The following is a 12711-nucleotide window of genomic DNA, read 5'->3' as shown; positions in this document are numbered from 1 at the left end:
TAACGGATTGGACTAATTGGATTAACTGGAGTGTTAGCTGATTATAATCAGATAATAAAATAACGTATACTCCAAGAATTACTATAAATATTTTTTTTTTAGGTTATCTTTACAAAATTAATCGTAGCTCTGATGATTTATTTGGATAATTTATATATAAGTGTTTGTGAATTTAAATAATATATTTATTTCTATTGATTATGTCTAATGTTATGCTTTTTCAATATCTCTCATTAGGTGTATGTCTATACACGTTTTAAGGTATTTTTTAATGCTTTCTCACAGAGCGGTTTATTTTAATAATGAATTATCATAAATCTAATATTGTCTAATATATATTAAAATTATTACAAGTGTTATTTTAAATGTAGATATAAACATTTGAAATAAATAAATAAAATAACGTTTCAGTATAAGTGTGCCTAAATATAAAGTTTATGAATTTTAAAAATTAATATTCAAGTACTTATCATAAAATCCTTTTATCGTTATTACTTCTCAAAATAAAATGTATCATAGAACTTACTATGTTATCAAATTTTGATAATTTTAAAAGCAGTAAACATTACGCATGGAAGTACAATATTTAGATAATGGGTAAATTTTTTTAAATTATATTTATCTGACTGACAATTATACAGTTATACATTATACATTTGGATAGAAAAAAATGCTTGTTTTTAATGAGCGTTTTACCATTCCAAGTTATTCCAATGCTCACAAATGTTACGAAAATCTCTTATAAAACAAGGACAACAGCATCCTTTCTTTAGCATTCGATTTAAGCAGTATACAAGTTTAGTCCCGGATTGGAGATGGAACCGTTAACTTCTTGTATATACAACGCTTGCCGATAAAAATTTGAAGTATTGTGAATAAAAATCATTTGTAAATTAAAACAAAATATTTATGTGTCGCAATAATGAAATTATAAAAAGTATGAATTAAAATATATTTAAAAAGTGAAACATATTTCGCAAAGTATCTGCTGCTTTCAGAATAACGATTGAGAGTAAACTCAAGAATTTTGTGTGCTAACAATACAAAATTATGTATAACACCTTAAAGGATAATAACTTTAATAGCATTCAATTGGAAATAAATTACTTCTTATTTAAGTGGATGGTACTTAGATAGAAAGATACGATACGAAGATCCAAAAAACTGCAGTCAACAAGCAAAGTGAAATTGTGCTGTTTAGGTAGCAGAATATGAAATCCGAAATTGGTTTCGGCATACGGGTGGGTTTCGTTGTGTATAATAAAATTTGGACAAAATGAAGAGCAAAATCAACACAAAGAGAGTATCTCGTTTTTCCAGTGCTCTCGTTTCATCAGGAATGTCAGCCAAACACTGTGTATTTGTGCAGATTCACGCATGTGTATAAAGTCTCACAGTATAAGTAGAATATAAGTACAGCTCTTATAAGGTTTGGCGATGCTACAATGGGAAAGGATATTCTTCAGTATTGAGTGTCCTCCTCCGCATTCTCGAAAAGCATGTAGGAAAGTTAATACTTGAAGTTACATTTGTACACATCGCTTCGCCTTTCAACCATATTATTATATTGCTCAAATGTTTCATAAAAGTACATGCATAAAATTTAAGTTTTAATTTGAAATAAAGAACTTTAATCAGTTAAAACGCGTAATATACATACATATGAAGGCAGTTGTGTATTTATCGTACAACAAATTGAAAGCTCATTAAATATCAAATTAATGCACATTTTTATTGCCGTCGTTCGTCTTTTCACACAGCAGAAGCACATATCCATGTACGAGTCGCCACTCAAATTAAGTAAGTACCCCGCCTATCCAATCGTAATAAAAAAAATCACACAAAATTAATAAAGTTTATCGCTTCCTGTAAATCAGAAAGCTTACATGTTATTTATTTAATTGTAAAGAGTTTAGATCCCTTGAAAGCGGGCTTTATGTTTCCTATTTAAATTCCATAAGAAATTAAGGATGTACTCAATTGGGTTGGGTGGATATGAATTGAAAAAAATAACATATACATATCTAATCAGAATCCTTATCAACCGTCAATCTATAAATCAATGCTTATAGAAAAAAATAAACTATTTTTGCAAACCTCACTGTGCCATCAAATATTTAAATTGATAAAAGAAAATAAATCTATTTAAAGGAATAAATCTATTTAATTAAATTGTGTGTATTGATAACATTACTGAAAACATTTTTTTAAATCTTCAATATCTTTATTTGCATATGGAGAAATTAAACGAGATTGTCATATATAGTACTACTGAATATATTTTATTTTTAATCTTCAATATCTTAATTTGCATATGGAGAAATTGAACGAGACTGTTATATAGAATATTACTGAATATATATTTTTTTTAATCTTCAATATCTTAATTTGCATATGGAGAAATTGAACGAGACTGTCATATATCACCAGCCAATATATAAAAAACTTCCCTATTTTATTTAATTAATATATTAATTTTATCTTATGCTTTATAACATTTAAAACAATATATATGGAATCCAATCCTTACTTGGATAAAAATTACTTTTAAACTATTTTTAATAGTTTATTATCTAACGTAATGTATCTATTAAAAGAGTTAACTTCATAATACCCATGTACTTGTCAAAACGTTTGTACATTTCCGTTAAAGAATAATAATAGGCTTCGTAGGAAAACTTTCAGCATGGTTGTCTATTGTTCCATCAAGATAAATAAAAAACAAAGTACAACTATTCGAAATACTTCAGATATGATTTTATGTGTTGCATTGATTTCATTCATGTTCAAATAATGCGAATGAGTCCTTTTCATGAAAACATGACGGACATATATTACAATGCTCGAAATACAAACTTTGACTTGCCTGTGCCTTAGTTATCTTAAAAGGAAATTGACTTTTTTGTTCTCTTATGATATTTAAAAATAATACTATGGATGGAAGGATGGACAATATTTACAGAATTATTTCTAAATAAGCAGTCGTACATTTATTAAATTTATCATATAATAGTATTGTTTTTTTTAGCATAGTATTGTTTTTTTTTAGCATAGTATTGTTTTTTTATATTAGAATGAAAGTGATAATCATGATTGTTTTGATGTTTAAAACAAAAAAACGACTACACTATATTTTTGAACAGCTCGAAAAAAGCTTCTGAGAAAACTATGTACAGAGACCATTTGTGAATATTTATTTAAATTATTAAAATGAATTGAGTCTTTAATGTGTTTATAGATTTTGTTTAATTGTGCGCTGACTCTGAGCTTTAAATTTGGCAGGGCACGTGTTTGATTTCTGTTACCTGCAGTCTCAACAAATAGTTTACGAATAATTAAATACAAGAATTATTTCCAAGACCACTGATGGTGGGTATCTAGCAATACTCGAAACAGCTGTATGGTCAGCCAAAAATTCAATTAATTAAAATAATATAAAATAAATTTTTGTTGTAGTTCACTACTGTTCGAAACTTTATTTTATTATTTTCTTTAATGTTTACTTTTCTTTTATATTTATTATTATTCAATTCATATTCTTATCCATATTCTGTTAAGTAACTTAATGTTTCAATATAGGTTTTCCAGTTATGTCTGTTAAGTGACACTGATCTTAACTCACTAAACGAGTTGCCAGTGTTTTTTTGAATCGTAGTTAATCTGTCGTTGGTCATGTCACCGAGTGCACTGAGTATGAGATATCAATATTGCATTTGGAATGGATTGTGCAGTCATCTTTTAATACATTTGTTTATACACGCTTGTTTCATTATTCACAACAATTCTTCGTTACTTATAGCCATGGACTTTGGTTATCAAAATATTATAAACAACTTTTTTATAATATTTATGTAATTTTTAATTATTTTTTTCTAGTACTAAGACAATTGGTTATAGATATAAAATATAAAGATATTAATTGATATATGCCGTTAACTCAAAAGATATATAAAAAGCGGAAAACTGATAAGCACCATAATTCAATAGTGAAGAATAGGAGGAATAGAGGAAGAAATGTCAAATGGGAGTCATACGAAATAAAGTGGAGGATGGGATGAGAATGGATAGAAGCTTTAGGGGAAGGGGAGGAAATTAAACTTTCCAAATCAAAGTTTAAGGGGCTTTAATTAGTATTACAGTATACAGAAATTAAAAAAATAGATGTACTCATACTAATTAGAACAGTAGTTATATGGTCACTTTAAACAATTTAGTAGTTTGCATGTCCAGTATTAAATGCTTATATGACCCAAGCTATTCAGTAATATCAACGATCATTTTATTTTATTTATTGCATATTTTTTGCATATTTATTGCACTGCGGTTCTAGTTGTCTAATATTAATTAGATTATTTTGTTATTATTTATATAATATTTAATATATCTCAAAATTTTTGTTATTTCAGATACAATATAAAATCGAATATTTGAAAAATTATTACATAAAGTAGAGGGCAAGAGCAAGCAAAATGAATTCTTTACTAAGTTTCGCCATGCCTGCCCATGGACCACCAAGTATATTGGAACCACTTGCACCATCATTTAAAACAACAACGACAGCATCAACTACGACCAGCACAAGCTCAACAACAACTACGACCGTATCATCTTCAACTTTGTTCACAGTTATATTAGATAACCTAACCACAGCAATTGTGTTCGAAAATGATACTATAACCAATCATACGAATTATACGAATAATTATGAATCACGAGGGCCGAAGTACTCGATTTCATCCATGGTGCTAATGGGTATAATCGCAGCTATTCTTAGCATTCTTACAGTAGCTGGCAATGTCATGGTTATGATATCATTTAAAATCGATAAACAACTTCAAACGATAAGCAATTATTTTCTGTTTTCGTTAGCCATCGCCGATTTTGCTATTGGCTTGATATCTATACCACTGTTTGCAGTATCAACAATTTTGGGTTACTGGCCGTTAGGACCACATATTTGCGATACCTGGTTGGCTTTGGATTATTTGGCATCTAATGCTTCTGTACTCAATCTGCTTATAATAAGTTTTGATCGTTATTTCAGCGTCACCAGACCACTAACTTATCGTGCTAAACGCACAACTAATAGTAAGAATTTTGTCTTAACCATAATTATTTACAAATAAATAAAAAATTTTTTTTTAAATAATTTTAGAGGCTGCAGTCATGATTGGTGCTGCATGGGGTATTAGTTTACTGTTATGGCCTCCATGGATTTATAGTTGGCCATATATTGAAGGAAAGCGTACAGTACCTGCAGACGAATGTTATATTCAATTTATTGAAACTAATCAGTACATTACATTTGGAACTGCATTGGCAGCATTTTACTTCCCGGTTACTATCATGTGCTTTCTATATTACAGAATATGGAGAGAAACAAAAAAACGTCAGAAGGACTTGCCTAATTTACAAGCCGGCAAAAAGGATTCCTCTAAACGTTCTAATTCTAGGTAAATTGAGATATACTTATCATATAATTTATAACCAAAAATTACAAAAATGTTATAGTGATGAAAATACTGTTGTTAATCACACCGGAATTTTGTCATTTCCACAACTCGCTGGTGCTCAAAATGAAGATTGGAGGCGACCGCGATCTGAATCCTCTGCAGATGCTGAAAGTGTTTATATGACAAACATGGTATTAGATTCTGGTTATCATGGAATGCATTCCAGAAAATCAAGTGTAAATATAAAATACTATAATTAAACTTATTTGAATATATAATATATAAGTTGTTTGTTTGTGTGTGTGCTTTTAGATCAAGAGTAATAATACTATTAAGAAACGATATTCGTGTTTGGGAGGTGTGAAAGAGTGGTGTATTGCGTGGTGGCATTCCGGTCGTGAGGATTCAGATGATTTTCAGTATGAACAAGAGGAGCCATCTGATTTAGGGTATGCAACACCTGTGTCAATTGATACTCCCTTCCAAAACTTCATATCAAGGTAGTAGAAGCTATTATTCACAAACATATTTTGTGCAATCATATCCCAACAAAAGATTTAGTCTCACAAAATCACCTCATATTTTTTTAATTTAATAATTGAAATTAATATTTATATATTGTGTATGAATTACCACCACTAATAATTTAATAAATTATTAGATAATGCTTAAAACGAACGATGCACATTTTGCATGATCAACTTCAAAAAAATATTGTAAAAACTATTTTCATAATGTTACAAGTATTAATGCGTTCATATCAAATTTTTGAAATTTTTTATTCCAATCGAAATACTAAATACATTTATATTTTTAAGGTGTACATCCATGAATGTTATGCGAGACACTTACTCTTTAGGTGGAAGTGCGAGCGGCGTACGTCCACCTAGCATATTATTACCGGACATATCTCCAATAAGACCTCCACTAACTCCGTTATCACATCTACAGGATATTTCATCAGTTTCGGGGCCTCGATCATTACCAAGTAATAATCGTATTGGCTCCTCACGATCTGTAAGCCAGGATTCTGTTTACACTATTTTAATTCGTTTGCCATCTGATGGTGTAAATGCGAATAATGGCTCCGAAGCGGCGCCATCGATCAAAATGATACATGAAGACGTGCCAATGCCTTTGATGACAATGCCTACGAGAAGGCCACTGCCCTCGAGGGATTCTGAATTTAGTTTACCCATTGGACGTCGTCAATCATCACATGCACCTGACGTGCGCATTCCTCTCAATGCGAAAATCATACCTAAACCTCTGGGGAAAGCTACTGCCCGTATTGCTGCAAAGAAAAAGAAAAAGTCCCAAGAAAAACGACAAGAATCTAAAGCTGCTAAAACATTATCAGCAATTTTACTTAGTTTTATAATAACATGGACGCCTTATAATATTCTAGTGCTAATAAAACCTTTAACGACATGCTCCGATTGCATTCCTGACGAATTATGGGAATTCTTTTATGCCCTGTGCTACATCAATTCCACAATCAACCCGGTATGTTATGCTTTGTGTAACGCATCTTTTCGACGCACCTATATTAGAATTTTGACTTGTAAATGGCATACGCGAAATCGTGAAGGAATGATAAGGGGAGTTTATAACTAAGTTAATACATATATACATATATATGTTATATATATTCATGGAAAGTTAGAAAAAAATTCAAAAATCATATACATACAATAATATTAAAGATAAATTTTTTATATTTTAATTGTGCTCCTGAGTTTATTGTTATTAGACATATAGAAAAAGTACTTAAATAATAATTAAATGTTGAATTTCTATTGTAATTATTGTGAATGATTTCACATTCAAATAAATTTTATAGTATAATTAACAAAAAATGTGTGCTTCAGCACTCTGAAAGACTTGATAATTCCTGTTTTATATTTTTAAATAATATTTTTAAAGTACTGATTTTTGTATTTTTGATGTGGTGAACGATTCTGAAGTTTTATAATTATTTGTGCAATACAAATTGCATATATAATATGTAATAATATGTATAAATATATACTATGCAATATATATATATATTTATACATGTGTATATATATATCATATATATTGTAAATGTATAAATATATACGTATATGTATATTTATTTGTTTCTAAAAAAAATACATAGTACATTTTTGCACTCATCTATAATGTATGTTTTCATCAATTGAATAAATTGAAAAATATACGAGAATATATATTAGTACTGTTCGTATACGACTGTTTCAAATTTTAAAAATATTCCAAATATCCGGTTAACAATTACTATTAAAAGTAACTAGACTGTTGGATTAATGTTAATCTCTTAAGTAAATTTTTTTAAAACAGCAGACATATTTTACAGAATAATTCAAAATTTTTTATGCTACCATATATTTATACCATATTTTTTTAAATCATATAAACCATATGAGAATTATAACTTGTTCACATAAAATAAATATTTGGATGATTGGAACTTCATTTTTTTTTTATTTTCACTGTTTGATACAAAACACATATTTGTTAATTTGAATTATTTGTATTCGTCGAATATTTCAAATATCATTTAAATCGATTAATACGGACAGCACTAATAAATACCATATATAATAAAAAAAATACTAAATTTTTAATTTGATCTGCATTTCTATAAGAAACTATGTCAGCAAATGTGGATTGTGGATTGTGAAGTTTACTAAACTTGTACACATAAAAATAGTTCCTTAACAAATTACTTGAAAACAAATTTTTTTTAAACAAACCGCACCAAAATGTCTTTCATGATGGGAATACAGAATAAAACTGCAAATAATTTTATTGCAAAATCAACTAACCTAAAATAAAAAGCAATAAGGGATAGATTTAGAACATATAGATACATATTACAACAATTTATTATTAAGGTGCCAAGAGAGTTATATCCTTCTGAGGTGATATTTCAAGGTTGTTAGTTATAGGTTGAAATTATCATGATTTTGCCGGCTCTAAAAGTCCTTTATTTGTCCTCGTTATTTATTTAGAAAAGAAAACTATTTATTTAAAATGTTATAGATATTTTACGAAATATTATAATAGATATCAATAATTTAATAATATAAATCATTTTCTAAGTGGAATTATTTGTGTAAAAAAACGAATAAATAAGCTAGGTTCCTGTATTCGAAAAAGAAATATATTTATTGTTTAAACATTATTTATTTATTTAACATATTTGTAGTTGTGAAACTAAAGAAAAATAAAGAGATTACATGGATTTTATATTACTAACAAGTTTGTTGTTGTTTTAAGTAAAAAAGCCCACCTTTGTTGTAAATCACATATGGCTCTCGAAATATAAAAATATCTATCTAAATCAAAATATATAAACAGTATTGAACCAGAAATATTGTGTAATATTAGTAAATTTATAACTTTAAAAATTATTTATAAGAATAATTGTAATTGAACTTGTATTTGGGAATACTAACGGGTATAAATATATGAAAGATACATTGTAAGCTATAATCAAACAAAATGTAAATTGTATTAATAAATATCGTTAAAACTATCTATATCTGCATTCCATTTTATTTCTCCGCAGTTTGGAAACAAATCTGAAATGCTAGCAGATTTTTTCATTGAAACGAAGAATTAATCTACTTTTTCCTGAATGGATATATCTTTGAATTGAGTTATTCTTTGAACTGCAAAAATTTTGTGCTGCTGATACTCTAATCGACGTTGTTCGGCTTTAGCAAGTTTTTCCTCCAAATCCTCCCGAGTAGTTTTTGATTCACTTGAACTTGGTTGTTGCATTAATTGCTGCAACCGTTTGGGAATTTTTTTTGCATTAACTAATTCAGCAGCAGTTGAGTCAGCCGCGTGGTAATCTTCAGGTTGGGAGCCAGTGTCCAAGGATACTATGAAAGCTTCTGATGAAGCTGTAAGCATATATGATTTCATTATAGTTTATATTTATATTGGATTGTGGAAAAAACATAAGCATAGTTCTTTCGTAGTAATTTAAAACTATGATTTTTAGTATTTTCCTTTTTTGCTACTTTTTAAAATGGCAGAATTATAAAGAATTATTATACTTAGATTTTTTTCAAAGCCTAGCCTATGATAAACTACAATACTTTTCCTTTTGATCTATGTCAAAATTTCGAATCAATATAAACAATAGTCGTTCATAATAAATGGCATTATCGTAATGCTGTAACTGCTAATATACCGCTCTTTTTCCACCACTCACATCGGAATTTAGAGCATGAAACCGACCGAACCATTTCTTAGCATTAGCATATATTTTCCACAAACTGCATTAGTGTTTTTTTTTTCATAAAGGAGTTGTAATATATTTTGATATTTTTCGAAATATCGCTCATATATGCTTTGCAATACCAATTTCAATAAAATTTTCACCAATCAGTTTATCAATCATCTATCTTACATACGAATAGAAAATAATAAATACAACTAACCATTTTATAGTTATTTTACTTAAAAGTTAAGCACACAAATAAAGCCGCATACTTTTTCCCCAATCCATTGCAAAAAAATTAATTATAAGAATATATATTTTGATACTGAAATACCTTATACTTACGATATTGACGTTGTTCTTCGAAATTGGTGCTATCCTCTTTCTTGTCGGGGCTGATTGCTTCACCATTATTCGTTCCAAATGGCGTTTCATTAAAAGTCGATTTTGTATTGGAATGACTGCAACCCATTTTCCTTAACTATTAATATAATTATTTTTATTTGAATATAAGTACCCGATCTTCTGATAATATTTCTAAAGGTTTCAAGAAAATCACAAAACTATTCATTTTTTAATATATACTAGTACAGTTGATTAAATTATTATATTTAAACTTATCAATTTTTACTAAATTTTAATGCAAATTTTTGAAAAATATCAATAACTTTAATTATAAAAACCGAAAGTGCCAACAAAGGTACTGGCATTTAGCTAAAAACACAGTCTAACACTAAATCGATTTCAACGCCATTTCCTTCCCATGTCCGTCAGTAATCGCTTAATGACATGACAACTCCTAGAGCCAATCCTAATGCATAAAATTACATATTCGTGCATATAAGCACACATTCTGTATGTAGATAGCTAAATTATATGTAATTTACCTTGAAAAGTCAATAGAAAAAGCTTAATAGACCAAAAAGAGTATAATCATTTTAATCAGATAAAATTATTATATTTTATATTTTTATAAAAAACCCAAACACATTAATCATTACTAAAATGTGTATATCTTTTTAGAATATACTCGTTCAATTCCAAATGACTATAGTTTGTTAATATTTTAATTATTCTATTGCTAAAAAGAATTTAAAGCTAACTGGGGATTCAAATCTTCTTAAAGAGAACCTAATCATTTTTGCGGAATCTAAGAATCTAAGAACCTGAGATATGCTGATCCCGAAGATAACTTCGATGGGTTGTTGATTTTTTTCTTTTATTTGATTATGTGATCTTTATATATCTTGATGTAATCCTCCCTATCTGACTAATTTCTTTGGAATTAAAGAGTAAGTTCAATTCTTTAGATCGGCGTAGATAAGTGAAACCGGTAAATGATGTCTGTTCATTTCATTGAATATTTAAAAATATGTACAATGACTAATCTGTGTGAAAACCACACTAATTACTACTTCTTCTCTGATTTAATATCTTTATTTTATAATATTTTTATAATTTTATAGAATCTGATTCTCTGATTGAAAATCTTTATTATTTGATATATTCTCTGATAATATTTTATAAATTTTTATAATTTTATTTATAAAAAATTTAGAGATCATATATTTATAACAGATTATAGCTTATAGATTCATAAAGTTTCACTTAATGTAGAGACTGGGACGTAATATTCAGCAGTGATTTATAAAACACATTACTAGAATGTTATTTTTATGCTATGTTACGTTACCTATCTTTGTGTAGGGTTATCCTTGGTTGTTAGGTTTTCATATTTTTTCATATTAATGAATACATTTTGCTAGTTCTATTATTTTCTATAGGATTTCATTGAAAAATTTTTTAAATTTATAACCAAAACTATTTTTATTATTAAATAGTAGGCTATGAATGTACCCCGACCTGAAAGATCTATTGTGCGTCTAAACGCCCAACGAAAACAGTTCTAGACTATTTATAAATCTCGTAATTGCAGTGGGCTTAATTTTACCTATTCGATTTGGGACTAAGATACCGCTTTCAAGGTAGTCGAATCTATGTCTTGCTGCTGCTGGGCAGTTGCTTACGATATGTTCCGATGTTTCCTTCTCCTCATGACAGAGTCGATAGGAATCGCTTTCTACCGCACCTATAATCTTCATATGGTAATTAAGTCTACAGGGTCCTTTAAGAAGTTCGGTGTAGATTTTAATATCGTTTCTGCTAAGGTTAAGGATAGCATCAACTTTATTGTGTTCAGGATCAGTGAATCTTCTTGACTGCCGCGTGCCTGTTTGCGCTCTCCAGTGTTCAAATAGATTTTGTTTCTTCCGTTTACATAATAAGGTATAAGTTAAATTACTTACTTATTACTTTATGTTCTGCTTCAATTCGAAAATTTCCTTTAGTAGAATAGATCTTATTGGTCATTGGTTTTCTATTGTTCCTTCTAATAATATAAATAGTATTGGTTAATTCAGATAGTTTTTATTAGTACTGTTGGTACAAAGTACTATATAAAAAATGATTATGAAATCATTAAAAAACAAAGATTGTTTTGAATTGTCATTTTGGCATTTATAATTAATTTATAGTATTTAATTACATAGAATCACTTTGAATAAAATAGTTTTTAACAATAAAACTGAGAACATTGTTTGCGATTTCGTGTCCTATATTTAGGTTGGCAGTTGAAATCGCGTTCTTCAATCAGCATTTATGGTAGGTATACGCAGAGCACATATGTATTCAACCAACAGCGGAAGCTATTTTATTTGAGCTCGTGCCACTTGTCCGGTTTCTTTGCATATTAACCACGTTGTGAATAAAGCAATTTTCTTATTTCAAATGCGTAACTTTATTAACAACTTAACGCAGTGACTTGAATTCTAAATAACATTTCTTAACAAAATAATAAGAAAAAAGAAAATATATGAACACGTTTGAATATTACTTCCACAATCAATTTCGATGAATTCTCGCTTCTCAGTGCTGTTACTTTCTTATTAGGTGGAAAGCATTAACCTACCAAATAGACCATTGACGGAAGTTTTTCATAATTTATGAAACCCAGAAAAC

The 12711-nt window shown here is 28.6% G+C and overlaps 2 protein-coding genes across 3 annotated transcripts; one reads left to right on the top strand and one right to left on the bottom strand.

Annotated features, from left to right (window-relative positions):
- Positions 1–910: 910 nt before the first annotated feature.
- LOC119682989 (muscarinic acetylcholine receptor DM1) lies at positions 911–7114 on the top strand. Of its 2 annotated transcripts, none has more exons than XM_038096578.1 (6): positions 911–1800; positions 4407–5088; positions 5156–5453; positions 5512–5689; positions 5766–5953; positions 6272–7114. In XM_038096578.1, the coding sequence occupies exons 2-6, from the start codon at positions 4470–4472 to the stop codon at positions 7068–7070; spliced, it is 2082 nt and encodes a 693-aa protein (XP_037952506.1). In that variant the 5' UTR covers positions 911–1800; positions 4407–4469; the 3' UTR covers positions 7071–7114. The 2 variants fall into 2 exon arrangements, with proteins under 2 accessions (XP_037952506.1, XP_037952507.1); XM_038096579.1 differs by having other exon boundaries at positions 912–1800; positions 5766–5902.
- A 1966-nt stretch (positions 7115–9080) lies between these two features.
- LOC119683927 lies at positions 9081–10165 on the bottom strand. Its single transcript, XM_038097815.1, has 2 exons — positions 10039–10165; positions 9081–9370 (listed from the first exon to the last, which is right to left on the bottom strand). The coding sequence occupies exons 1-2, from the start codon at positions 10163–10165 to the stop codon at positions 9081–9083; spliced, it is 417 nt and encodes a 138-aa protein (XP_037953743.1).
- Positions 10166–12711: the final 2546 nt, after the last annotated feature.

Source organism: Teleopsis dalmanni, chromosome 2 (assembly GCF_002237135.1).
Source record: "Teleopsis dalmanni isolate 2A chromosome 2, ASM223713v2, whole genome shotgun sequence".
In the NCBI taxonomy this organism is placed as follows: Eukaryota; Metazoa; Arthropoda; class Insecta; order Diptera; family Diopsidae; genus Teleopsis; species Teleopsis dalmanni.
This window is presented reverse-complemented; position numbering and strand designations above follow the sequence as displayed.

Coding starts and splice junctions, on each gene's coding strand:
- LOC119682989 (XM_038096578.1), top strand. CDS start 4,470: ATGAATTCTTTACTAAGTTTCGCCATGCCTGCCCATGGACCACCAAGT. Junction 5,089..5,155: donor TGCTAAACGCACAACTAATA/GTAAGAATTTTG, acceptor AAATAATTTTAG/AGGCTGCAGTCATGATTGGT. Junction 5,454..5,511: donor TCTAAACGTTCTAATTCTAG/GTAAATTGAGAT, acceptor AAAATGTTATAG/TGATGAAAATACTGTTGTTA.
- LOC119683927 (XM_038097815.1), bottom strand. CDS start 10,165: ATGGGTTGCAGTCATTCCAATACAAAATCGACTTTTAATGAAACGCCA. Junction 9,371..10,038: donor CGAAGAACAACGTCAATATC/GTAAGTATAAGG, acceptor ATATGCTTACAG/CTTCATCAGAAGCTTTCATA.